This window comes from Bombus vancouverensis, chromosome 9 (assembly GCF_051014615.1).
Source record: "Bombus vancouverensis nearcticus chromosome 9, iyBomVanc1_principal, whole genome shotgun sequence".
Lineage (NCBI taxonomy): Eukaryota > Metazoa > Arthropoda > Insecta > Hymenoptera > Apidae > Bombus > Bombus vancouverensis.
Genome location: NC_134919.1, coordinates 685,440 through 710,754, shown reverse-complemented (window position 1 = coordinate 710,754; position 25,315 = coordinate 685,440). Strand labels below are relative to the sequence as shown.

At 31.5% G+C, this 25,315-nt stretch overlaps 2 protein-coding genes across 6 annotated transcripts; both read left to right on the top strand.

Moving 5' to 3' along the window:
• Positions 1-223: 223 nt before the first annotated feature.
• Positions 224-14,609, top strand: BuGZ (Bub3 interacting GLEBS and Zinc finger domain protein). 3 transcript variants are annotated; one of them, XR_004464678.2, is made up of 7 exons: positions 224-427; positions 1,712-1,838; positions 1,942-2,306; positions 2,528-2,861; positions 2,936-3,335; positions 4,314-4,392; positions 4,697-14,609. XR_004464678.2 is itself a non-coding variant. In XM_076621916.1 (6 exons), the coding sequence occupies exons 1-6, from the start codon at positions 387-389 to the stop codon at positions 4,334-4,336; spliced, it is 1,290 nt and encodes a 429-aa protein (XP_076478031.1). In that variant the 5' UTR covers positions 224-386; the 3' UTR covers positions 4,337-14,609. The 3 variants fall into 3 exon arrangements, 2 of the variants coding, with proteins under 2 accessions (XP_076478031.1, XP_033196122.1); XM_076621916.1 differs by having other exon boundaries at positions 4,314-14,609; XM_033340231.2 differs by lacking the exon at positions 4,314-4,392 and having other exon boundaries at positions 225-427; positions 8,159-14,609.
• Positions 14,610-16,636: 2,027 nt separating this feature from the next.
• Positions 16,637-23,078, top strand: yellow-b (L-dopachrome tautomerase yellow-b). 3 transcript variants are annotated; one of them, XM_076621915.1, is made up of 7 exons: positions 17,496-17,563; positions 19,117-19,181; positions 20,113-20,401; positions 20,675-21,087; positions 21,374-21,551; positions 21,655-21,866; positions 22,611-23,078. In XM_076621915.1, the coding sequence occupies exons 3-7, from the start codon at positions 20,128-20,130 to the stop codon at positions 22,914-22,916; spliced, it is 1,383 nt and encodes a 460-aa protein (XP_076478030.1). In that variant the 5' UTR covers positions 17,496-17,563; positions 19,117-19,181; positions 20,113-20,127; the 3' UTR covers positions 22,917-23,078. The 3 variants fall into 3 exon arrangements, with proteins under 3 accessions (XP_076478029.1, XP_033196251.2, XP_076478030.1); XM_076621914.1 differs by lacking the exons at positions 17,496-17,563; positions 19,117-19,181 and adding an exon at positions 16,637-16,744; XM_033340360.2 differs by lacking the exon at positions 19,117-19,181 and having other exon boundaries at positions 17,381-17,563.
• Positions 23,079-25,315: the final 2,237 nt, after the last annotated feature.

Sequence of the window (25,315 nt, the reverse complement as noted above, 5' to 3'; positions counted from 1 at the left end):
ATTGTACAAAGAAAAAGCTTTTGCTTATTAACAATGATTTTTCGTGTCTATTCAATGAGGAACATAAATAGTTTAGTACTATAGTATGCTCGTGATTGTTCTTATTCAAGCCAGAAAGAAAATTTCCTCTCTGTTCAAGCATGTTCACCTAGAATATAGTTAGGGAAAATTTAGTCGTATAAACTAGTTATTTTTAAGTAATACTATTGGTTATAGTTCCTTCCGTCAAATACGGAAAAGATGCAGTCGCCATTTTACATCGTCGATTTTTACGTCGTGTGTGTGCACTGCAGTTACTTTGCGAGTTGAATTCTTACTACGTGGGCGTAAAACATTTAGTGGCATATTTTTATTAATTTTTAATTGATAAAAGTTGATAAGAGAATATGGGACGCAAAAAGAAGAAGCAATCAAGACCCTGGTGCTGGTATCCTTTTTTAAAATATCCTTTATTAGAGGATATTTTACGTAACTATATTTTTAGATCATAAATCAAAATTACAATTACATTATTCTTATAATCGTATGAATTTAAGTATTCTAACATTCTACTAATGTTTGTATCATATCTTATTGCTAGATCTTAGTTTGAAATTCGAAAGTATCTAATTTATCGTAGAACATTTTTAACCCGCTCAGTAAAAGCCTGTGACGAGTTAAAGTGGCTGAATACGTGAGAAATCGATATTTCGTTAGTAACTATATTTGACTATATTTTTTTCGTAATTATGAAGGTATTTATATATACGAAATATAATAGATTGTTCAATGTCATATTAGTAAAGTATTTGTTGAGAAAAATCTCACAAATACACCTTATGATATCTTATTTTGGACGAGTTGCTATATTATTTAGTAAAGTAAAAGAAAAGATATACATTTTTAATTATTACTATGAAATAATGTTCAAATATTTATTTTTATTTTTTAAGAAAATTTGAGTAATAAAAGATTTAAAATTAAAAAGTTATTTTTATATTATTTCGATTATGTTCATCCCATCAAATACAATAAAAAGAATTAATTTAAAAATCAACATTTATATACATATATTTTATTATATATTCCTGTGTTATGTTTGATACATTTCTGGAAGATTATATGTAATAATTATCTATATATATATATAAATATCTTTTTTTAATCATTGAAACAAAATTTGGATTTGAAGCTAACTATAATGAATTAACAGTGTTAATTACATCGTTCATTTTTTATATATCCTATATACAATCCTATGTTATATCTTGTTTAAAGAGAATTAACCTTCTAAGATGTTATTATAAAAGTACAAAAAAAATTATTTCTTGATCTTCATTGAATTATTAAATTAAATTGGAAGATTATATGAGAAATAATAAAATTTATAGCTTCATAAATAACTCATATTTACTACATAATTCCATACAAATTAAATTATTGAAGACTTAAAAATATATCAATCCAATTTTTTTTTCATTTTATTACTATGTAGCATTTAATTAATACTAATGTCAGACATGCGCATATGTTTAAACACATGGCAAATTATATTATTTTTATTGTTATAAATTATTACATTTGTATCAATCTTATAGATGAATTAAAAATGGTTGATATAAAAATACGCAATAGATATGTATTTTGAATACATCTATGTTAATTATCCAGGTTATTGAGTGATATCTTTTTATTTTTATACTTTCATATTGTACTTAACCAATTTATTAAGGTATTGTAATAGAGAATTTGAAGATGAAAAGATTCTTATACAACACCAGAAAGCAAAACATTTCAAATGCCACATATGTCATAAGAAGCTTTATACGGGACCAGGACTTAGTATACATTGTATGCAGGTAATATTATTAGCTATATAATACATGAATATATTGTTATATAATTTAAAAATTTGAAGGTACATAGATACCAAAAGATTACAATATTGTCCCAATTTTTTAGGTACATAAAGAAGCGATAGACAAGGTACCTAATTCTTTGCCGAATCGAAGCAATATTGAAATAGAAATTTATGGTATGGAAGGCATACCACCAAACGATGCAAAAGAACATGAAAGACAGAGGAATGGAGGTAGACCTGGTTCACCAAGTTCTGGTGAAGATGAACCAGTTCGAAAAAAAGCAAAACCAGAAGGTTTATTAGGTTCTGCACCAGGAGCAATGCCTACAGGTTCCAACATGATGCCAGGTGTAATGCCAGGTATGGCAGCTCATCCTGGTATGCCACCAATGGGATCGTTCCCACCACCCATGCATCATATGATGGGACCTATGGGTCCTGTAGGTCCACCTTTCATGGGTCCTGGGTATGTATAACTTATTTTTTTTAAACCAGACAACGCGAAAGAAGAGTTAAATATCTGATATTAATTTAATACAAGTTAGGTAAATACAATCTAAAGTTTTTAAATTCATATATATATATATACATATATACATAATATATATATACATATATATATATATATTAATAGAAGAAGTATGGAAATAATAGGATAAAGCAATAAATTTTTTCTTTTTTTTATAGTATGATGCCTGGAATGCCGGGTATGCCTCCAGGTATACAACCACCAGTATCTGGTGCATCCATACCACCGACACGACCATTATTTCCAAGTGCTGCAGCTGTTTCAACAACTGCGTCTACATCTGTGACTTCTCCTTTGGGTACAGATTTTAAACCAATTACGTCAGTGGCTGGTGGATCTATAGGACCTGTGAAGCCAACATTCCCTGCATATAGTAATACAGATAGTAGTACCACTACTAACAATAATATTGGTAGTGATCAAAAAGTAAATCTTATAGCCACTACTAGTGCTGCCATTAAAATTATTCATCCGCCAGAAGATCTCAGCCTAGTATGTTGACTATTTTTATTACTTATATGCTAATAGTAAATATAGAAAGCGAAAACAAAAATTATATGTTATAGGAGGAAATTAGAGCAAGACTTCCAAAATACCAGCGGCGACAAACGCAAGAAACTCGAACTGTGCAAACTGCTGATGCCAATCAGCAAGCTGCTGCATTACAACAGCAGCAGCAGCAGCAACAACAGCAGCAACAGCAACAACAAGCTGCTGTTGCTAATGCAGCTGCTGCATTTCAGGATCAGCAACAGCGACAACAAGCGGCATTAAATGCACTTCAGCAGCAACAGCAGAGATTTCAGCGACCTCCACAAGCAGTAATGGTTCCTGCATCTGCAGCAATGCCTGTTAGTTCCGTTGCACTGATGGCACCGCTTATGCGGCCCACTATGACCCTAGCTGCACCTGCTCTGATTCATGGAGGTAACATGATGCGACCGCCCCCCATGGGCCTACCACCAGGTAAGTCTCTATAATTTTAAATACTCATCTCTATTTCAACGAGAGCACCTCATCGATATTCATTAATCTACGTAAATATTATCAAATTTGTACCAAATTATTTTTGTGTCCCTTCCAGTATCATATTTAGAATTATTTGAGATGTATTGAGTAATTGTCCAATGCAATTTTATTGCACTACATTAAGTGAAGTTAAGATAAAAAATTATTTCTTTTTCCATAATAGTTTTTAACATAAATTAATATTTCTTCAACACTTCGATATTTACTTCTTTCAAAAATGGTATGGAACCATATTTAAAGTATTTGAGGTAAAACATATTAATGTGTAAATATCTATGTATAGATGCAATAGGATTAACATATCAAGAGTACCTAATGCATTGCATATACATCTTATGAAATACATATATATATATACAATCTATATTCTTAGTCACAAATATATAGCAGATTTTACTAAACAGCTTAAGCCAATAACTTTCTTGTTTGTGCTATAAAATGATCATATTAGCACTAATATAGGAAACACTAAATGTTTTTTAATTAATGGTATAAGACAATAAATTTTCATTCAGACAATAAATTTGCCCAAAAGCTGGAGGTTGCATTTAGTAAACATATAGATAGATCATTAAGACAAAATGTTTTCCTCTGACATGCAGTATAATATACCTTTGCACATCATCCATTACTATGCAGCCCTTACCCTCTGTTCCCAAGAAAAAATTAAACTTGCCCAACGGTTAAGAATGTGTTATAGATGAATGAGAGTCACAGAAGACAAAAATAGTGTTGGGGAAGGGGGTCAATTTTTATCAGGTATACAAAAAATATATTAAACACAAGAACATTAAAGGAAAAAAGAGGAGAAATTAAATATGATCGTTCTGATATTAGCATGTTTAGAATTCATCCGTATGCCAAAATCAACGACAGAGTGTCTTGTACGTTTATGTTTTAACGGTGCGTTTGCAGGGCGCCCAGTCACTCCTTGGTGAGTGTTGAACGAACCCAGTCTGGTTACTAAAACCGTGTATTATACAAACGCAACAAGGTTGGTCCTTAGCAATTAGCATGCAGTGAACTGGCATATCTATCTATTTATTTATCTGTGTATACATATATATATGTATACACACACAGATATATATATAATATATATGATATATACTCATATTCACATATATATAATATATATGTATTATCTATTTCTCTTTATATATATCTATATATACATCATTATATTTTTTATTATTCTTATTAATTAATATTATTATTGTTATTATTATTGTCATCATTGTCACATTAATATATCTATATATATATTTCTGTATATTTATATTATTGTCACTGGGCAGGTGGGTCGAGCGGCCAACGATATTGCATCTGTTCTGATTCCTTCAACGCCGGACAGCAACACTTTAATTTTGGACACACGACTATTTGGACGTGAAATGCCTCTTCTTGAAACTAGTGTACTCGGTATCAGAAGCACGATCACACTAGATTTATGGTTAAAAGCAGGCATATGTGTATAATATACATACATATACATATGCCTGCTTTTCAACTACGATAGAGAAATACGCGTTATATATATACATATATATTCATCGATCGGTAAAAGCAATGTGAAATTAATTCGATTTTCGGCCGCTCGGCTGGTTCATCGTACATACAATTTTTTTTTCTTTTCTGTTCCACTAGCTTCATTATTCACTATCTCGACTTAACCATATTCTTCTTAGGACTCACTTGCCATTATCTCGCCAACCGTGTTTTATCATCCTACCTTCTCATGTTTATATATGAAATCCTGGTGTTGTGATATAGTAGTGAAAAAACCGCTTTTTGGGCACGGTACTGACAGTCGTTCGAAGTTGTTATTCTAAGTAAAAGATAAGGAAAACAAGAAAGGGGGAAAAAGCAGAAAAAACAAAAAGCTGATGCATAATTTTGATGATAACTATTCCTTCCTTCTTTATATTTCTTCAAGGGCTTCAAATTTTTTTAGTTTCAGATTAAAAGTAAAATATGAATTGCTACTTCGATGGTTCTATATTATTTATTATTATATCAGCATTGTTGATATCAACAAATTTGTTCTTCTATATCGTTTTTCACAAAAACTTCTCTTACCTTTTTAAACAAATTTTTTAGATGAAATATATATGAAGTATATTACAACAAAAAAAGACGAAGGAAGGGATCATTTATTATTGTCACTGTTTTTGTTGTTGTTGCGTGTATTATAATAGAAAAGAGACGCAACAAGAACGAACGTAATGTATCTCCCTCACACCATAGCCTACCTTTTGTGTCACACAGATGATCTTAGATATTTCAAGTCAAGTTACAGTAAGTAAATAATTTCACGTTATCCAATATATACAAAAGTATAACTCGTACATAAACCTAAATGCAGCTGTTTCTTATACGTATATCAAATGATAGACGATGATGAGACAGTCTAATTTAATTGACGAATAAGGGGATTTCAATCTTTTCGGAGTTATATCACGTAAGAGTGAATACTGTTGATTAGAATGAAATTATAAGCAAAACAAATTTCTGAAAAATAAAAATTTGAATTTGAATAATACAAAAAGATTTATTATGTACAGGGTGTCTACGAAATATACAAAAAAATGTAAGAACGTTTTTTTATTGTTTCTTTTTCGTAGATTATGATGTATATAATAAATTTTTCGTTTAAAGTTTTCAAGGTTATTTGGAGCTCGTTTTGCATCTTTTAAATGGACCGCCATATGCCATACGATAAAAGAGCAAAAGTCAAATTCAAAACGCTTTCATGTGGTTTTGAATCAATGGAAAGTCACAATGGAGATGATATTGTAGAAACGGATAAGTTTGACTTTTTATTTACTTTGTTTCTGCGCAAGAATAACTATTTGTTGTGACATATTTGCACACGCACCCGTAATTCGACTCTTCATATTTTTCATGTATCCACAATATATTCTCACAAAAAAATCTAAGGTATTAAGCCCGGTTATCTCGCAGGCCAATTATTGTGTTCTATTACATCCAGTCCACAGCTTGGGAACTTGTGTAGCTAGATTCATAATTTTAAAGCGATGCGAATGTAACGAATGTTGTCACAACAGATTGGAAATTATTGTAAAAATTTTTGGACCAGTTTATAGTTACTTCGCTTTCGCTTAAAGTAAATGATTTTCCACGTGTTAGAATAAATATATCCAACATAAATAGTTGCTTTTCGTTTTCAAACATAATACTGCTGTATTTAATAAGTGATGTGCAAATTTTGAACGTACAATGCAAACAAAGGGAGTGAAAGATGAAAAAAAACTCTATCCTTGTCTGTTCCAACATTTTCTCTATTACGACCTTACATTCATTCAAGATCATTTGAAAGTAGCGTTTTGAATTCATTGTGTTTTACTCTTTTATCATATAAAAACAGAAGTATGACATCCCATTTATAAAATGCAAAATGTCCTTAAAATAATTTTGGAAATTTTAAACGAAAACTTGTTTATTTAAATCGTCATAACCCATGTGAAAAACAATACAAAAAATTTACATCTTTTCATGTCATCTACCGTTTGGCTGTTATTTCAAATGGCAGAGATTTGTAGTCACCCTATATATATATATATAAAATATACAAAGTAAAATATACAACATGCATTCACATTATTACAATTCTTTGAAATTAATAAAAGTTATACTTAAAATTACTGTAGAAAAGAAAAATTATCGTTTAATATCTATTTTATCATCCTGTATTTATTCGTAGATGCTTTTTTATCATATCTAGTGGCTGAAAGTTCGGCTGGCAGCCGAGCGATTCGCTTAAATTATGAAAACTGTAATCGTCAAGTGAAACTTCTCGTTTATGGTGTGAGGTTTTACGTGGTATCACTTTTAGGATTTTGTTGTGACTTGTATTGCATATGCGGCACATTGCATGCTGAGCTCGATTCCTCATATAGTTTGACCATTTGCATTGATAAAATGTTAGATAGACGTAGGTGTGCTGCAAATAATAAACCCTTCTGGGTATATAATGTAGTTCTAGAAAACTGGAGACTATATGATTTGATCATTTTGCAAAAGAGTACGTATCGGGCAAATACAAGTTAATTCAAGGACAATACCACTTGGTATTTTGAACTCTCTTTCTGTTTGTTTTACCTTAGGTTCTATTTTAAAAATTTTTCTAACAATTTAACCTAAATTTGAATTTATCGTCGAAATCTTTTGATTTATTAAGAAATTTGTTTGCGAATGTTGTGCGAGGAAGTGCTATCGACCGGCTGTCAGACAACTTTCCGTCCAGAAGGATAACAATTCTTCTAGATTAATTCAAAATGCATTGAAAAACTTTTTATTGAAAATTTTTATTGAAAAAAGATAACGTTAATAAATCGATGGTTAAATTTGAAAGTATCTTTTACAAATTTCGTAACTATCTTGCGAGATATACTTTTCTACCGAATGACGAGGCGCGATCTCTAAAAAGAAATCTCTAGAAATAAATATACAATTTTAACCGAATTTGAGAAAGAAGATGGAGTATAAAGAGAGGAGAAGAATGTGTGCGTTCGTAACATACGCGCATGCGCGTGCGCTTACGCATAGATACACAGACTCACATGTAATTTCATTTTATTTATATTTGACGAGTATTCTCCCAACGTAAGTATCATAAGAAGATTTTTACAGATTGTTGAAAACCTGTGATATAAGAGATGTAAAAAAAAGGAATGGCAGAGAGAAATGATAGAATTATCAGGGATATATGAAATTGACGATGAAATTGTCGTTTACAGGGATGATCGGAGCTTTGCCGCCAGGAGCGATGCATCCGGCATTCGCAGCTCCAATGGGGTTTCCTGGTGCACCAATGTTAGCTCCGATGATGCATCCACGCTTCAGATGATCACCTCCTATGGACGGGCCCACTCCGCCATTGCACTTCGTGCTCTGGGCCCGCCCCTAAATTTTATTAGGGTCCGGACCTGACTGAGAAGAAGAGACAAGCACGCGTAAAACACGTTAGCTCACGTGGGCACACTTCGTTGATCGGCCGCGGCTGCACTTGACGCATCCCCTCCTACGAAGTTTACACGAAGTTAGCAAAATCTTTGTTTTTTTTTCTAATATCATTATAAACCACATCACGTCAGTGCCTGAGAGGGTTTACCAGGTGCAGTGGAAACGGTCAGTCGTTCTTTTTCCAGACTTTCTCTGCCAGTAAAAAGTTATCAAATAACAAACCTTTTTAACTTTTATACATGGTGCGTGGTCGTGCGCGTGATATCTGCGCAACGTCGTAATTTCTTCCCGAAGGAGTTTAAAATCTCAGGTGAGCAACGACATCTACTCTTTTTTTCTATAATGAAAATAATTTTGTTGTTTGTCTAGAAGGTATCAAATGTTGATCCTTCGGATTACCCTTTTTATGGATACTTGTTGTTACATTATCTGAGTACCTGGTATTGAAATTGTAGTTATTGAAAAGGATGGGGTGGTATAATGTTGTTAATGGCTGTATGAGCACGAAAGCTTCTGCGTAGAAAACTCGTACGCTACTAATACAGAAACTTTATCGTTGCAAAGTCACGTATAAGGAATTTTACGTTGCTCATCGCGATCGCGATACGCGATACGCGATTGTGAAATCAGTTTTGGAAGGTGTGTAGGCTTTCAGCTGATTCGTCTAAGTAGAACGAACTTATATAAGAATTTCGGCAGTCTTTTTATTTTACGGTAGACCGTTTCCACGCGCTGTTTCTCAGCCTCTGCACCAGTGTTCTCTTGGAGAGACGCGATCGCGGAAAGGTGGCGTTTCACACTGCAGCTGAGAAAACGGGGGAGACAGAGAGAAAGTGAGAAAGAGAGTGCGCGCGTGTGTGTGTATGCGTGTGAGAGGGAGAGAGGGAGAGAGAGGGGGAGAGAAAGAGAGAGAGAAAGAGGGGAGAGATTGCTTGACTCAAATATTTCAATCCATTTTTTTTTTTTAACCAAAATCCAATTTTATCCGTTTTACTAAGTGTGTATTATGTACATATATGTACATATATGTATATGTATGTAAACACACACACGCACACACACGCATACACACACACACACACACGCACACACACACGCACACACACACGCACACTAACCGTGTGCAGCTCTTGATTTCTATATGCTTTGTAACACATCAATCGTCTTATTTGATTTCCGTGTTTCAAGAATATTAGAAGATACAAGCCGCAGTGTGAATATTCTGTCGCCTCAGGTTAGTTTATCACAACTTTTATTTTGTTAACGCCTCAGATCGAATCGATTTACTTTTTCGATATAAGTTCATTCATATATTCTTTGTTTACATTTTTTTATGATGTCTTTATTTGTTTTTTTCGTGTTCTTTTACTTATAATAGTGAATTTTCATAAGATATTTTATTTTCACGTGAAGAATATGCAGATTTTCGTAATATTTGGCAACATATGCATATATGTGCGTATGCCACTGTATCATCTAGCTTTCATATTTTAAATATTTCCATTGTTATTAACTACATGAAAAATATTTATATACTAGATTGACCGAGATGAGGGAGCAACTATAACTATTAAATTTTGTTTAAAATCTTTTTCTCAAGATTTCAAAGAATTATTAGTATTTTTTCGAAACACTTTTTACTTGTATATTTGTAAAAGATACAAGTGAAAGAAAGAAAGATACAAGTGAAATGAAAAGATACAAGTTGATTTAGATACTGAATAATATCGAAAGAATAACATTTTAAAATCAGTTGCATTTCTATCGTAATATTTAAATAAAAATAATAACTTAAAAAAATAATTTATTTCTAATATGAAAAACTATTTTTTTCTAATGTGAAAAAGGGCACAAAACTAACTGTTGTTTTAAGTATGTGTACCTTGATATCTTAAAATAGCAAAAAGCAAAAATTTATTTAAATATAATTAATTTATAATTAAATTAATTTTATTTATAAATTAAAATTTATTAAAATATTTATTTGTTTCAAAATAATATGTAATCCGGAAATTAATAGTTGAAATCTTGGAAGATTGAGTTTAAACAAAGGTTGTTGCAATATTTGTTTGTGCAAACCAGAAATCTGAATTGTTTCCTCAGAGAATCAGCAAAGATAGAAGCAAATATTTTAAGAATCTACGCGGTTAACTTTTTATATTTTTATATCTAGATATCTATCTCTACACATTTTTACACATTTTTACACATTTTTACACATTTTTGAACAAAATTCAATCATCTTTTATGGTTTTATTTTTGATTTATTAAATCATTTCTTATATCTAACGAGTTATTTTTTCTTATCTTTTTGTAATAGTTGTTACAGAAGTAGAAATTAAAATTAAAATGAATTCTTGTTTACATACTTTAACGTTAATTAAACAAATAATTTTACCTTGTTGTTTAAATAATGTGTAATTCTATCTGGAAACTTTAGATAAATTCATTTGTTGTCATCTTTTACAAAAATAACGTATAATTTAATATTTTATTACTTAAATTTTCTCCCTTTCAAGAAGCGAAAAATATGATAAAATGAAATTATATATTTCGAATCCGTGGTAATAAAATCAATTTTTTCTTTCCGGTTTATATTTCATTATTTTATTTGTTAACATACATAGAAACAGTATACTGTTTCCATATTACAGAAAATATTTTTGATTCTTCTTTATAAAGTCCTGACTAAATTTTTTACTGAAATAAAGTTCGACGATTTGATGATATTGCTTTTAAATTGTTCCGTTATAGAAATCCGAAATTGATTATATGAATTGAATTACGAGATATGATCGAAGAAACCGTACCAAGATATTATCACATTGTGACGTTTGCATGTTGAGAAGAAAAAGAAATGATAAAAAGTTGATCGTTATTCAGATGTAAAATATTTGCTTCTGTCATTTTGGTTTCATTTAGAATAGAATTATAAGTGACTGGCTAACATATTCATGACGTAACTTGTAGTTAGCAAGTAATATTACGGGATGATTATCTCTCGAAGTTCGTGCAATTTAAATTATGATTGTAATTTGTTGGTCCTGACAAGAAGTAGAAGTGATCGATTCGATCTGTGAAGCCCTCTTCCTTTGCAAGGAACGTGTTGGCAACACATGAGTGAGTGGTAAGTACAGAGGGTGCTCAGGAAAACCGATATCAGCTCTCTCTACACTCGACTCACACCGGTTTTTCTTTACTTTACCCTAAGTCAAATTACCGATGTTCCGATCGTCGAGTATTTATAGCTGTTTCGACATTGTTATTTATACATATGTGTATAGAAACAGTGATTTCAGTAATTCAGCAGGTATATGTATTAGTAATCAAATATATTGGCGTTGAGTTTCGTTCCAAACAACAAACTCTCTACGATCGGATAAGACTCGATTCATCGGAAAAATTCCTATTTTCTCTCTTTGTCTCTTCCACATTATTATTACTATTATTATTATTATTATTATTATTATTATTATTATTTCTTTATTTTCTCTTTTATCATTTTATTGTTTCTTCAGGGTGTCTATTGATAGGAAAACGAAACCATCTTTATGCAAAACCATTGTAGATATATTTAAGTTAGTATATTACAATCTTAATAACGATTACTTGCGATATGATTATGAGACGAGAAAAAGGAAAAATATGTTATTTGTGGAATTAGATAGTACCGTAGGTTGGCGGTGATTGGATCTTTATTTACGAAGATTTTAATCGCCACAGCTTGAACTTTTTATACGTTTCATGCTTTCAGAGAAACGGAAATCGGGCACGTAAACGTATTACGAAAGTGTGGCGAAGACGGTGCAAGAGGAGGCTGCAAACTAAAGCCATGGGGGAGATATTTTCTCCTTACTGTATGTTGACGATAATAGAGATTATGAATTATTGTACAAAGTTAATTGTAATTCAGTTGGTTTAACTGTGAAAATACGAATTCGTCTAAATCACTTTTTTCACTTCCTAAAGGTTCATCACCTCAGTAGGCACCCTGTTTGTCTATTCTTTCTCTCGACTTCTATCATTACTTCGAGAAAAATTATGAAACAGCATACCGCGCCGTACAACACGTGTACGTACCTAAAACAACTACGCATCGTTATGAATATACTTCATTTTCAGGGGTTGTCTTTCCGAATCGTGTCTTTCCGCTCTGCTGTCGTTTCATCGGAATCAGAGGTGATCTACCGTGTCTACTTTTAACAGGCCGATAGAATTCAGTGCTGCGGAAACACTCCCAGCCTCGAAAATCGTTTCACGTCTCTCGAGGCTGTTCAACTACGGCCAGACATTGTTTCTTTTATTTCGTTTTGATTGTGAGATTCGGCAGGACAATCTGACGACAGAATTGGACATGTAGAAGTTCTGTTATTTATTGAGTGTCACATTATCAACTTGTTCCGAATAAAGACGTTCTGTGGAAAGTTCGAAAGATTGGGTATAGTCTGTCATTCTGGGAACTATTTCCTTTCAACATATTTCTCTTTCCGCTAGAACGAAAATATACTTAATACGTGTATCGCATATGTAACTGATTTTAATACATGCACGCGTATATTATTTCTTATTGTCGTTTTTTTATTACTATCTTATTACGTACATGTACATAGACGAAACGGTTCAATCTACGTATGTATTTCACTTCATTTATATTTTCCTCTCATTGCACAATATAAAAGTTCTAGGTAAAAAGATAAAAATGATAGAAGAGGTACATTGATAAATTTTGTCCCAGAATGGCGGGCGATAGCCACATATTGTTTCAACCAATCACAGCTCTGACCGCTGTTGGACCTTATGGGTCCCTTGCCTGAAGGCAGGCGATTGTTTGGACCTACCGTCCTAAAGTCGAGGTACTTGTTTTATTCCCAATTATATTAATTAGAATTTTGAAATATTTTTCTGTGTGTTATTCAATATTTTGTCGTTGAATCGATAGTTAATCCTATATACGTTACATCGATCATATTTTTTTAAACGACCACTTGTTCGAAAGTAAAGTTTAGTTTGCAAAATGCAATTGGTAAATTAGACATAAAATAGATTGGGAACTATCATAACCTTGGCTGCGTGGACGCGTGGCTGGACCGAGAAACAATATCAATTGTAATCGATAATGAGTCGTGGGTAAATCGTGTTAACTGACTCGATCGTTCGAAATGTTGGAACGAGAAAATTCTTCCGAAGTTTTTTGCGAATAAAACAACTTTTTCGTTCCTGGCCTTTATTTTGTTTTATTATTATTGTCGTTGTTGTTGTTCTTATTGTTATCATCATCATTATCATCAATCACTATTACTATTATTATTATTATATTATTATTTCAAATTTATTATTTTCGTGAAGTAGCCTTCAGAATTTTGCCAATCGAGGCGACACTTGTAATGTAATAATTTACTTTGGAATGTTTCAAATGCTGCTGAAAGCGGTATAAAAGTCGGTGCCTTTCTTTTTTTCTCGTTCAACAATTCGATCGTTCGTAGAATGCTTAGCTGGCTCTGTGTGTATATCGATACACCTGTATCTTACGTTGCGCAAGAATCCTTCATCATCCTGTTCCTTTTTACGCTAATAATGTCTTTCCACTTGGTGACAGCGGATGCACGATTCGCTCGTGGGGATCGCTTTGCTCGAAGAACCGGTAACACGGTGGCTCTTTGTCATTCTAATATCTTTATAGAGCGGCTCGAAGCACCGGAAATTAAGTGCTACCTTTAAAACGATATTAGAACTACCGACCTTCCACTTCACCATAATATAATTTCCTTATATTTTCTGTGTGTATTCTATCGTTTCTAGATTTTGTCTCTTCATCAAGTAGTTTATTGTATGCGGATTTGATGGTCAAGTGACAATGTATAAGTCTTTTTTACACGGTACAAAATTCAGTTGAACCGCAATTTATAGAAAATTAGGTTAAATCTGCGATTCAGTTGATTATTATTTGAATCTATTTGTATTTGTTTACTTTAAAATTTGTTTATCACTATACGATTTGTACGATGCAAATATCGAAATCGAATTTTAGGTTGCACTTTATTCCTGCACGGACCGCTTACAGAAATTAGCAGTAGTTTCTACTCTTCTACAGCCTTGTTGTTTTCAGCTGACTGCGCCTGAGTAGAATGGACAATTGTTGTCAAAGGACTATAGAGAGCAATAGGTGATACGTACACCTGTATCTCGTTGAAATAATCAATAAATGATAATTGTTTGATAACACAATGATCGCGCGCTATCACGAATGAGATCATCGTACTTTTCGTTACTCTTCAAAAAGTTTCGACAAATTTGCTAAATTGCTTTTAGGCCGGTTTCACAGAGAGATACGTGTATCGTGATATATCATGTATAGCGATGTTTTGTCTGCCGCCCTCGTACGAAAAGTATCGTTGCCAAGATACACGAAATGAGTATCGCGATATTGCATCTTAGGAGAATCGTCGTGTGAACTTTTCCATCGGAGTACATGTATGTCCATATGTATGTATCGCGATGCGCATATCTGGTGTGTGAAACCAGGTTTACAGTTACTATGATTCTTCGTTTCTTTCGTAGTAAGAATTATATGGCACACTGAGCAAACTAAGAAGTCGATGATATTAATCGTGTTAACGCGTTCCTTTTCTTTTATATTTTTCAATCTATTAACGAACACCTTACCTTAAGGGCTTGCAGTCTTAAGAAGTATAAAGAAGTATAAGAAGTATTTGGATTGTGTAAATATAAAAAAAGTACATCGGTATCCATGTTCTGGGATATTCTAATCTAGAAATAAACAGCGATAATATTCGATAGTTGTTGATTAGGACTTTCATTTTTTAACTTAAGTAATTTACTTTATATTTTATCCATTGACTTGTACAGAGAACCTATCAAAATTTTCGGTTCCAATGAAATTTGCGAATTTGTATAAATAGAGAAATGATGAAAGTTGTCAGTCGTGTAAAATCTCCAAACTACTTGATTAATCGAGCTACATGGATCTTACATCCTACATGGATAAGCTTTTGCTACATAAAAAATGTATACTGTACGTGATTTTCTTTTTTTTACTGAAAATCACCTGTAGAGTACATACTACATCTTGTGAACTGAAAACTGTTGAAATGACAAAAGTAGTATAGATAGTGACAACAGATCAATAAAATGGCATTAGAAAATTATCTTCAATGTTTGTGTTAGAAGGGCATAATATCGTTGCATATTCCGTGTTGTCATGTAAAACCATCTGCGGTGTAAGCGATCGTGAAAGTGAAAGCAAGCTGTATAATACGGAGCATTCGATCGACCTCGAAATCGCGCAACTGCTCGCTCAGCACGATGCCTAGTCAAACCTGTTAAGAGGAATCGAGTACCAGCGTTAGAGAGCGAGTGTATTATTTAAAGGCTATAAAAATGCATGTTGTGTGAGTGTGCAGGAGCCATAGTTGTGTCTAATGATATAACGAATATTCTAATTAGCGAAATTGTTTCTATCGTTATAGATTCTTCACCAGTAATCTTATAGAAGCTAAATTTTATAGAAGAGTTAAGAACTAAATGCTTATTTTCATCATTAAAAAGATTTTGTTCTATCTTCGATTTAATTTTTCATATACTTCCTTCCTGGTTGTTTCAATGTAGTATAATTGGTGTTATTATCGTGATCACATTCTTTCATCGAAGGATGCACTTGTAGAATTACAGAGTTTGACCAGCAGCGTAATTAGGAAACACACGAACGTGTGTAAACCATGTTACGTCGTTGGTACATTAATCGATGCTTGATCAAAACATAAATAACAGAGAAGTCTCACGGAGAAGAGCAATTGTCTACGAAAATGCTTTGCATACAATCTTCAGTTCAGCCGTTCTAACAACTTTCACTTGGAATTTACGTCAAAGGGAAGTGAACTAACTAACTTAGCGATAAATCAGTTTACAATTAAGTTTTATTTCACACTTCGTATTTCATTTTATATTACTTTTCTCTCCTTTGTTTTGTTACCTTATGAGAAATCTGCCATGTCGTATTTTCTATTCACTTTCGTAATATTTTCTTATTATTGTTAGCTGACGCGATATAAACTTTTATAGGTTTATCAGTTTCTTCCTTTATTTAAAATTTCTCTGTTTATTCATTTATTTATATAACTCTTTTTAATTGGTAGATATATTTAAAAAAGACACCGTCGTTTAGTAAATTATGTTTGAACTACTGCTATAAAGTCGACCTAAAAAAAAATTTTGCGTTTATATGTGTTACAACGAAATGTATCGAAAGTATTTCGAAATAAATTTCCTTTAATCTTCTCTTAAAAAAAAATTGGAAAAAGTGAAACGCGTGGAAAGTGGAACGTCTTAAAAAGGCACAAAAGGTAAGTTGTACAATGTTTCTTGAATTGATAATACTAAATAATCCATTCCAAGTTGCAATTCTGCACCTGAAGTATTGTTGTTTGAGAAAGTAGAAAGCATGCTATTTTTCATTACTTTTTCATTGAAACAATATTTAAATACGATTTTCTAAAGAACAAGCATTATTTATTTGAAATATTTTTTATAATTTGTACGATATAATTAAGATTATTCTCAAATTACACATTTCGAGTTGAAGTATGTATTTAAAATGAGATATAGGAAAATTACATTCTATCGTCAATTATATTCCGATTATTCGTCATCTCGTTATAATTTTCAGTATAAATTTGTTTCGCATTGAAAATGTGGAAAATAATTTATTAGAGGATAAAAGCTTGGTTAGTGATAATAATATTCGTAACCGAGCTAAATTTCTTTTTCTATAAATTATATTTCTTGGTGAAATATATGCTTCTACGACTATAAACGCTTCTCGATTTGCAAACTTACATAAGTATGATCCACATAGCGATACGAATGAACGGCTACCGGACACTTTCCTATAGTTTACTTAAGTTGAGTTATTGTTCTTTTTTACTACATAGCTACGTAATGGATTAGCGGAGAACGACGACGAATTGTGATATTTTAACAAGTTTGTCCAGCGGATGAATAATCGGCAAGCCTTGAACGGCACCGATACGGTACTGCGGGAGAACGTCTCTTTCATTTCTCGGACGAATCCTTATGTTAGTTTGTCGCGTGTTGTCGACGCGATAGTACTTTGCGTGTTTCAGTCTGTCGCGACATTTCTCAACTGGAACGACAGGGAAACGGTAAATAAATGAACAATGTGAACAATTAACGTGTATAACAAAAGGAAAACAGTGATTGATTAATAATGTTTTGTTGTTGATAATTTTGTACTATTCTATTTTGACTATCTAAGTACGATTAAAATTTTCCTTGGAAAAACATTTGAACGTTAAACTTTTTGCGAATACCAAGTACTTGCGTAAGAGACTAATTGACAGTTTAAAGTATAACCACATTTTTGATTTCACTCTGCCGAGAGTCTTATTGGAACAATGTTTCTTGTAAAAACTTGACGTTCCTATCAAATTTACATTGACACTTAAAACATCTTTATGATACTTAATGTAGTTATATTATCATATTTTTGTTTCCAAACAAAGATATATAGAAATATCACTCAACTTAGTATTTAAGTGCTAAAAAAAGTATAGCATTGTGATATAGTAATGATTTTATTAAACGGCACAAGCGATGTTAAATTCATAATTTACACGAACATAACAGTTTTGTTAAAATAGAACGTGCCTTATAGTTCAAAGGCCTTAGGAACTGGATTGTATATGAGTAAACTTTTCTGTTTTTCCAACTATTTAAACCGGGACTGTTCATTGAAAATATGTGGATCACGATTTTGTATACGCAGGATGTTGAAATTAATGATGTCGTACGAAAATTTAAATTTATATGACAGCAATATTGAAAATACAGAAAAATATATTAGATCAGCGTTTCTTACTTACTCGTTAAATATTCTCCAAAAAATAACGTAATCTTTTAAATAAATTAAGCATTCGATACTGTCAAGTAATTTTATCGGTATTAGAAAAATGGAGCAAACGTGTTTGAAAGCAACGATTTACATATTTATCAAGTTAACTAACAAAGAATAATTTTGAAAAGATTATAATATTTAAAGTTTACAACGCGTAAATGTAGCTTCCTTACTTCTTTATATGATTTCTAGCTTTTCATTTACTTTCAATGCTTAATCCATTATTAGGGATTATGATTAGCAGAAAATTTAGTTTTTCAAATTTAGTTTAGTATCAATTACAATAGAGTATATATTTAGGTAAATTGTACTAAAAATGTACAGAATTAAATTGTAGAAGTAGCTAAAACTGTGAAAATTTTCTAACTCACGGTAAATGTAGCCAGTTTGTTGACCCACTTTACTACCGTGTGATTATTTGGCTTGTACGATAGAAAGTATGATGGCATTAAAGATGTAAGTTCTGGTGGTGTCATATTGTTAATTTTCCTAATATCCATAGTATGTGTGTAGTTATGTATATCAAATTTCTTAAATATTTAAAGAAAGATGAAGTTTACTCATAGAAATTACATATATTTCTATTACATATATTTCTTTCTCATTTATTATAGAATGACTACTTAAGTACACAATCAAGTGCCTATTAATCAAGTATTTAAATATTAATCCAGATAAATAGCAGTGAAAGTAGGAGGGAATCACACCAGACATTTATGCATCTGCTGGAAAGTTTTCGAAGAAACACACTTTTTTTCATAATTTTGTTTAAAAGTTACTAATATATTAGATCTATTACAGAGATTTTGAAAAAAAATATATTTGATAGCTTCGATATATCGCTCTGGATATTCATTTTGTTGAAGGTACAAGAAATTAATTTCATTTTTTGATAGCTTTATTCAACTTCTATGTTTATAAATACAATTCTTCGTACTGAAGATCTATTTTTTTTTGTCGTAAATATTTCTTTTCTATTATACATTCTATTACACATTTATATTTTCTATTACACATTTATATTATCACATTCTGATTATTGTAGCATTCTGATTCTGATATCAGTAGTTATCAGAAATGTAATTAACATTTATGTGATATTTTATCGTAATTAGTACTTAGATAATATGATATTGTTCACAATGGTTTTCGATTTACTCGATTGCATCGTAATATTCTCTTATACCTCTGTCATATTGTTGCATCAATGTATAGTTTATTATCAATAGTATCAATATATATATATGTACATCAATAACATGACAAATTAGACCCCGTTCAGAGAATTACAGACAAATTTCTGGACCGTTCAATTTTGAGGAATGTTTTACTTGTGAAAAGCATTACATATATTAGTATACTAATATTAGTATGCTCCAATTAAATATACTTTATGTTCGAAATCTTAGTAAATATGTACACGTGATTTAAGAAACGGAGAAGAAAAGAAAGAAGGATGTCAAATGGTGTAATTTAGTTCCGTAATAGTCCTCGATAATATTAGATAAAACTCGTACTGTATATACAAACATAAAATTTGGCCGAAAAAAGTGAAACATTCTGTATATTAATCAATAAGAAGTTTAGTAGTCGAGATTGAATGTAAATACTTTTGTGAAACGCGTACGGTTCTAGTTGCGATGTTAGATCGGTAATATTTTTCCATCTATGCGATGGTACTTTACATTTAACAAAAATTTGCAATTATAATTCTGATAATTTATATATGGTATTCATTAATTCTATCGTAATGGTAATTTGTAGTGTCAACGAGGTAAAGGTCTATTCTAATTGCAGAATCAGGAAATCAAAATGCGAAGGAAATCGACTCTATCTCTTTTCAACGCACTACTTCAAAGTTATTTTTGGATAATGGTTGTAGCCAGTGATAAACTTCGTGTGGCCTATCAATGGAAACAGCTTGAGTATGAATGGCCAAGTAACGATACCGAGCTTCTATTCCCAGAATATAAGCAGGAAGATAATCTTCCCCTTGGTCTTGAGATTACAAATACTAGGATCTTCGTTACTGTGCCAAGATGGAGACGTGGTGTAGTTGCTAGTTTGAATTACTTTTACATTAATGGTAATTACCATCGATGAATAGACATATGTTACACAGATGTTAAGCTTTAGTGAATAGGGCTTAGCCAAATAACTTTAAAACGATAAAAGTCGTCTAGTCATTAAATGACCCTAACTCCGAAGTATTCTATTACAGGCAACAGTATAAATAGATTGTTTAAACAAATCATTATTCTTTAAGAAAATATGCTTATTGCTCTATTTATCTTATGTTTTCGATTACGTACTCCGTATTAGTCGTATGATAAATGTGAGTCGAAAATAATGATTTTAGATACACGCGAGTCTCCTAGTTTAATCCCGTATCCTTCTTGGGAGGCGCATCAATATCGAGCTGGAAACGTCCCAGAGATCATTTCAACGTTTCGAATTCGTGCAGATCGCTGCGAAAGACTATGGGTTCTTGATACAGGATTTACTGATATTTTGGATAGTCCAGAACAGCAAGCTCCACCAGCATTACTCATTTACAACTTAACGGACGATCGTTTACTCCGAAAATTCATTATTCCGGAAGATCAAAAAACACCTGACTCTCTTTTTGCAAATATCGCCGTCGAAGATTATTCTTGCGAAGATACTTTTGCTTATCTGGCTGACTTGGGTGGTCCTGGACTCGTAGTTTATTCGTGGAAGTCGGAAAATTCGTGGCTTCTTAAACATCATTTCTTTCAACCAGATTCTCAAGTTAGTATCTTTTATTAACGTTAAGTATCTAATATCATTTTTCCGAATAAGATGAAGTTCTTATCTATATTTCTCTACCTGTTAACTACTACTAGATATATGTCATAGTTGTTTTTTTTCATATAGACGGAGATGCGTAATTAGAATTATTGCTTCGATAACTCCGATTCCTCTCATTAACAAATTCTAAATAATTTTGACATTTCGGAAGATACGAATCATGGCAAAAAATTACATCCAATTTGTCGTGTACATTCTTCATTTTTTTAACATTGTAACGTTTAAGGCTGAAGAATTCAATGTATCGGGAATTTCGTTCCAATGGACCGATGGTCTCTTCGGTATGGGTCTTGCACCAACTAACGATGGCTACAGTGTAATGTATTTCCATCCACTTTCTAGCACCATGGAATTTTCAGTTAGTACCAAGTTACTAAGAGATCCTGAACGTGCTACTTCTCCAGGTAATTAAAAGTTTGTTCAGTCAGGACACACGTAGTTAAGTACATCTATAGTTTCACGTTATTTCCACGATGTTAATTATAATTCGATTTCTATGGGTTTCAGACAACTTCCACGAATTTCATGCTCTAGGATCTCGCGGACATAATGGTCAAAGTAGCGTGAGCTTTTTAGATCCAGACACCGGAGTTCTATTTTATGCATTAGCTGTTTTAAATGCTATTGCGTGCTGGAAACCTCAAAATACGTTCACAATCGAGCAACAAGGTCTTATTTATGTAGATAACGTCACAATGGTTTTTCCCAACGATTTAAAGGTAATTACTTTCCAGATCGAGAATGGAAATTTATATATATGTATACATATATGTATGTATGTACAATTAACTTTGAGCTACACACGTGTTAGAAACGTCAACTTCTCAAAAACGTAACTGCGATACTGCAATTTATGACTTATATACGAATGTTTATTCTCTTGCTTTTTCCTGATTCTTTTACTTGCCGAGTAAATTAAATGTTGATATGAATTATTCTTATAGCGACACAAGTTGAATAGACTGAATATACGAGTAAGCACGCAGCTGAGCTTGAAATTTGTTTAAAAAATTAATAAATAAATTTATATATAATTAGACTCGTGTTTAAAGATCAGCTCTATCTTTGAATAGGTTTAAAACAAAACTTTAGAACAAAGTGATTTAGCCCACTATATTTTTGTTATCCTTTTCATCTTTTTTAAATTATACTATATTTTTTATTAATAATATTATGCAAAATTATTACGTATATATTTTATGTAATCTTAACCTGCGTTCTGAGAAAAAAGAAAAATGTATTGAGACTGACATTTATTTTCATTTAGTATTAAAAAAATACTTATAAATAGCTTAAGATAGAGAGTGTTCCACTATCCAAAAACTTTCTTATTCAAATAATCGCGTGTCCCTATCATTTCAAATACATCAAATTCTACTATATTCGCTTTATCTTTTTCGGTACTGAATCATAAGCTAACCCATTTAAATACCGATTTTTAATTTACTTCCTGTTAATTTTAGATTGATCGAAACGGGAATATTTGGATACTCTCGGATCGTTTGCCTACTTTTATGTACTCTCGCCTGGACCCTGAAGATTATAATTTTAGAATCGTTATGGGTTCGGTTAAAGAGGCTATAAAAGGAACTGTTTGCTCGATGAATCCATCTTCAACTACAAACAATCCGCACGATTCTACGACAAAAGTGCATACCGTTTATCCTAAACATCCAAAAATGGCCGAGAATTCCGGTTACGTTCACAATTCTGAATTGATTTCTATACTGATTATCGCTATAACAATTTTTGTGAGAATATTTATCTGAGAATATAATTGCATCATTTTTAATAACTGTAACAATTTATGGATCATTTCTCGAAATATCGAGAATTCGAATTTCGAAGAATATCGATGCTTATATACGAACAGGAAGAGATTGAAACGAGATGCTTAGGTAACGGGTTAAGTAATAAATAAATGAATGTTATGCTTGGTTTTCTGTGTATTATGATATAATCGATTTCTGCAAATGTCGTATATGATTGAGTTTCTTGTATAATATATGTACCTTAATGTAACGTTTCGTATGCGTTCTTGCGGAAAGAGCTATTTTATTTATAATTTACGCATCATCTTGAATATGGAAATATTGATATTTCCTATTATTACTTAAATAACTTATCTACAACATACAAGTTTTTCCTTATTATATTTGAATTGCATATAAATATTTTTGGAGGTCTTGATTGTAGTACTTAAAAAATGAAGTTTATAAAATACACGACTGATCATATAGTATTATTAGTTATATTATCTATGTTCTCAGAAATAATAAGAAAACTTATGGATGGAGCATTACTATACCATATTTTACAACTACCGGAAACAAAAAAATGTAATGTGAACAGCTGCTGTTTTATGGAGTTACTAAACTATATCGTCAAAAGTTCATGTAGAAATTTGTTATAAATGGAGCTAACAAACGTTCGAAAAGCGTTTATGTGCTTCGTTCTATACAATCTGTTATGCGCAGTTGAAAAGATTCGGATATATATTTTGTAAAATTCGATATTTAACAATGTTTATGCTCATAAAAATAGAAAATTTTAAGAAAGTCTGAATTATTATAGAATTAAGAAAATCTAATTGGTAATTGGTATCTAAAACGTAAATAATTAGAATTCGAAGACTTATTTGATATTAATGAAATGGTACAGGCATTAATAATGGCTGCAATTTGTGACTTAATTTTGTAAGAGAGGAAAGAGTTACAATTGCCAGTAATTTAAATATATCGCTATATTTAATGTAAAAAGAAAGAATTATTATAAATGTAATAAATAAATATATATATAATTATTATAAATATAAACATAAATGCAAATACAAATATAAATACAATGAATTTACTGTTATTGCTAGTGTAAATAAAATGTAGTTCATGTGAATTAAACTACGATTTACAATTATACCCTACATCTTCAATAATGAAGTTCATCGTATAATCTTCTCGTTATTTATCAAACTATGCACGATATGATATATTTAATTTACAGTAGAACTCAATTTATATCAAGTCCACTTATCTGAACGAAATTTTAATTAATGCCCGATTAACTGAACTTTTGCTGATTGAATTCATTTATCTGAACGTGAACTCCTATTATATGAACAGAAAATAATACATAACTGGTGAGCTCTTATTATATGAACTCCAATTATATAACTTGTTTATCCCTCGACAAGTTCAAGTAAACGAAGTTCTGTTATAAACACTCCATTCTTCTTAGGAATATCATATGAGAAGGGAGATAAAAATGAGAAAACATGCCTAAATCTAATGTACACTGAGTACCACTCGCAAGTAAGTGGTAAATAAGTAAAAGGAAGTAATAAATGAAACGTAAATATTTCTTTTATTTTTTTTTATTATTTATATAATAGAAACACGAAGGCAACACGTTTAAACATTTTAGATAATTTCTTCCTTTTTATATTTGTTGTTCATCCCTCACATTCTAATATAAAGCGAAAAATTATGTAATAGTAATTATATTTTATCATTGTAAATGCAATAGGGTGATTTACATTGACAAAATTGTTACGGTACGTATTTCCGTCGCTTATAAATCCGTTATAAATCGTTTATGTATTCTATTAAATACATTCCATGTGAATTTTAAATTGCTACAATGTTGACATCAATAAATTTTTCTTACTAATAAGTTCCACAGGACAGGATTACTATCACCATTTCAATACCGATTAATTGAATGGAAAAATCTGCTTGTGGCGGAACACAATGAGAGTTTTGGATAAGCTTACGATTATCAGTTCAGTGTAGATAATATCGTTTTTTGTGTTCGTAAACTATCACATATCAAGTAAACATATGTATAATTTACTACTTCATTAGTTGATTATAGAAAAATTCCGACTGGTTAAAAACCAATCCTAGTTCAACAAATCTGTGTGGTATACTAGTAACTTTGACTTTAAGCTTCCATTTAATCTCGTTTTTATTGGAAGATATCGCTCATTTTGTAACATGCAACTCCAAAGTATATAATCATTTATTTTTAATAGCGTATACTTCATGTTATTTAATTATAAAATTACGGTATAAACGAAAGGTTCTTATATCTTCATCTTCTAGTTTCTATGAGTCAGATAAGGAAGATTTTCTTAAACTGATAGGAAAATTTTCGATATTAAACGACTTTC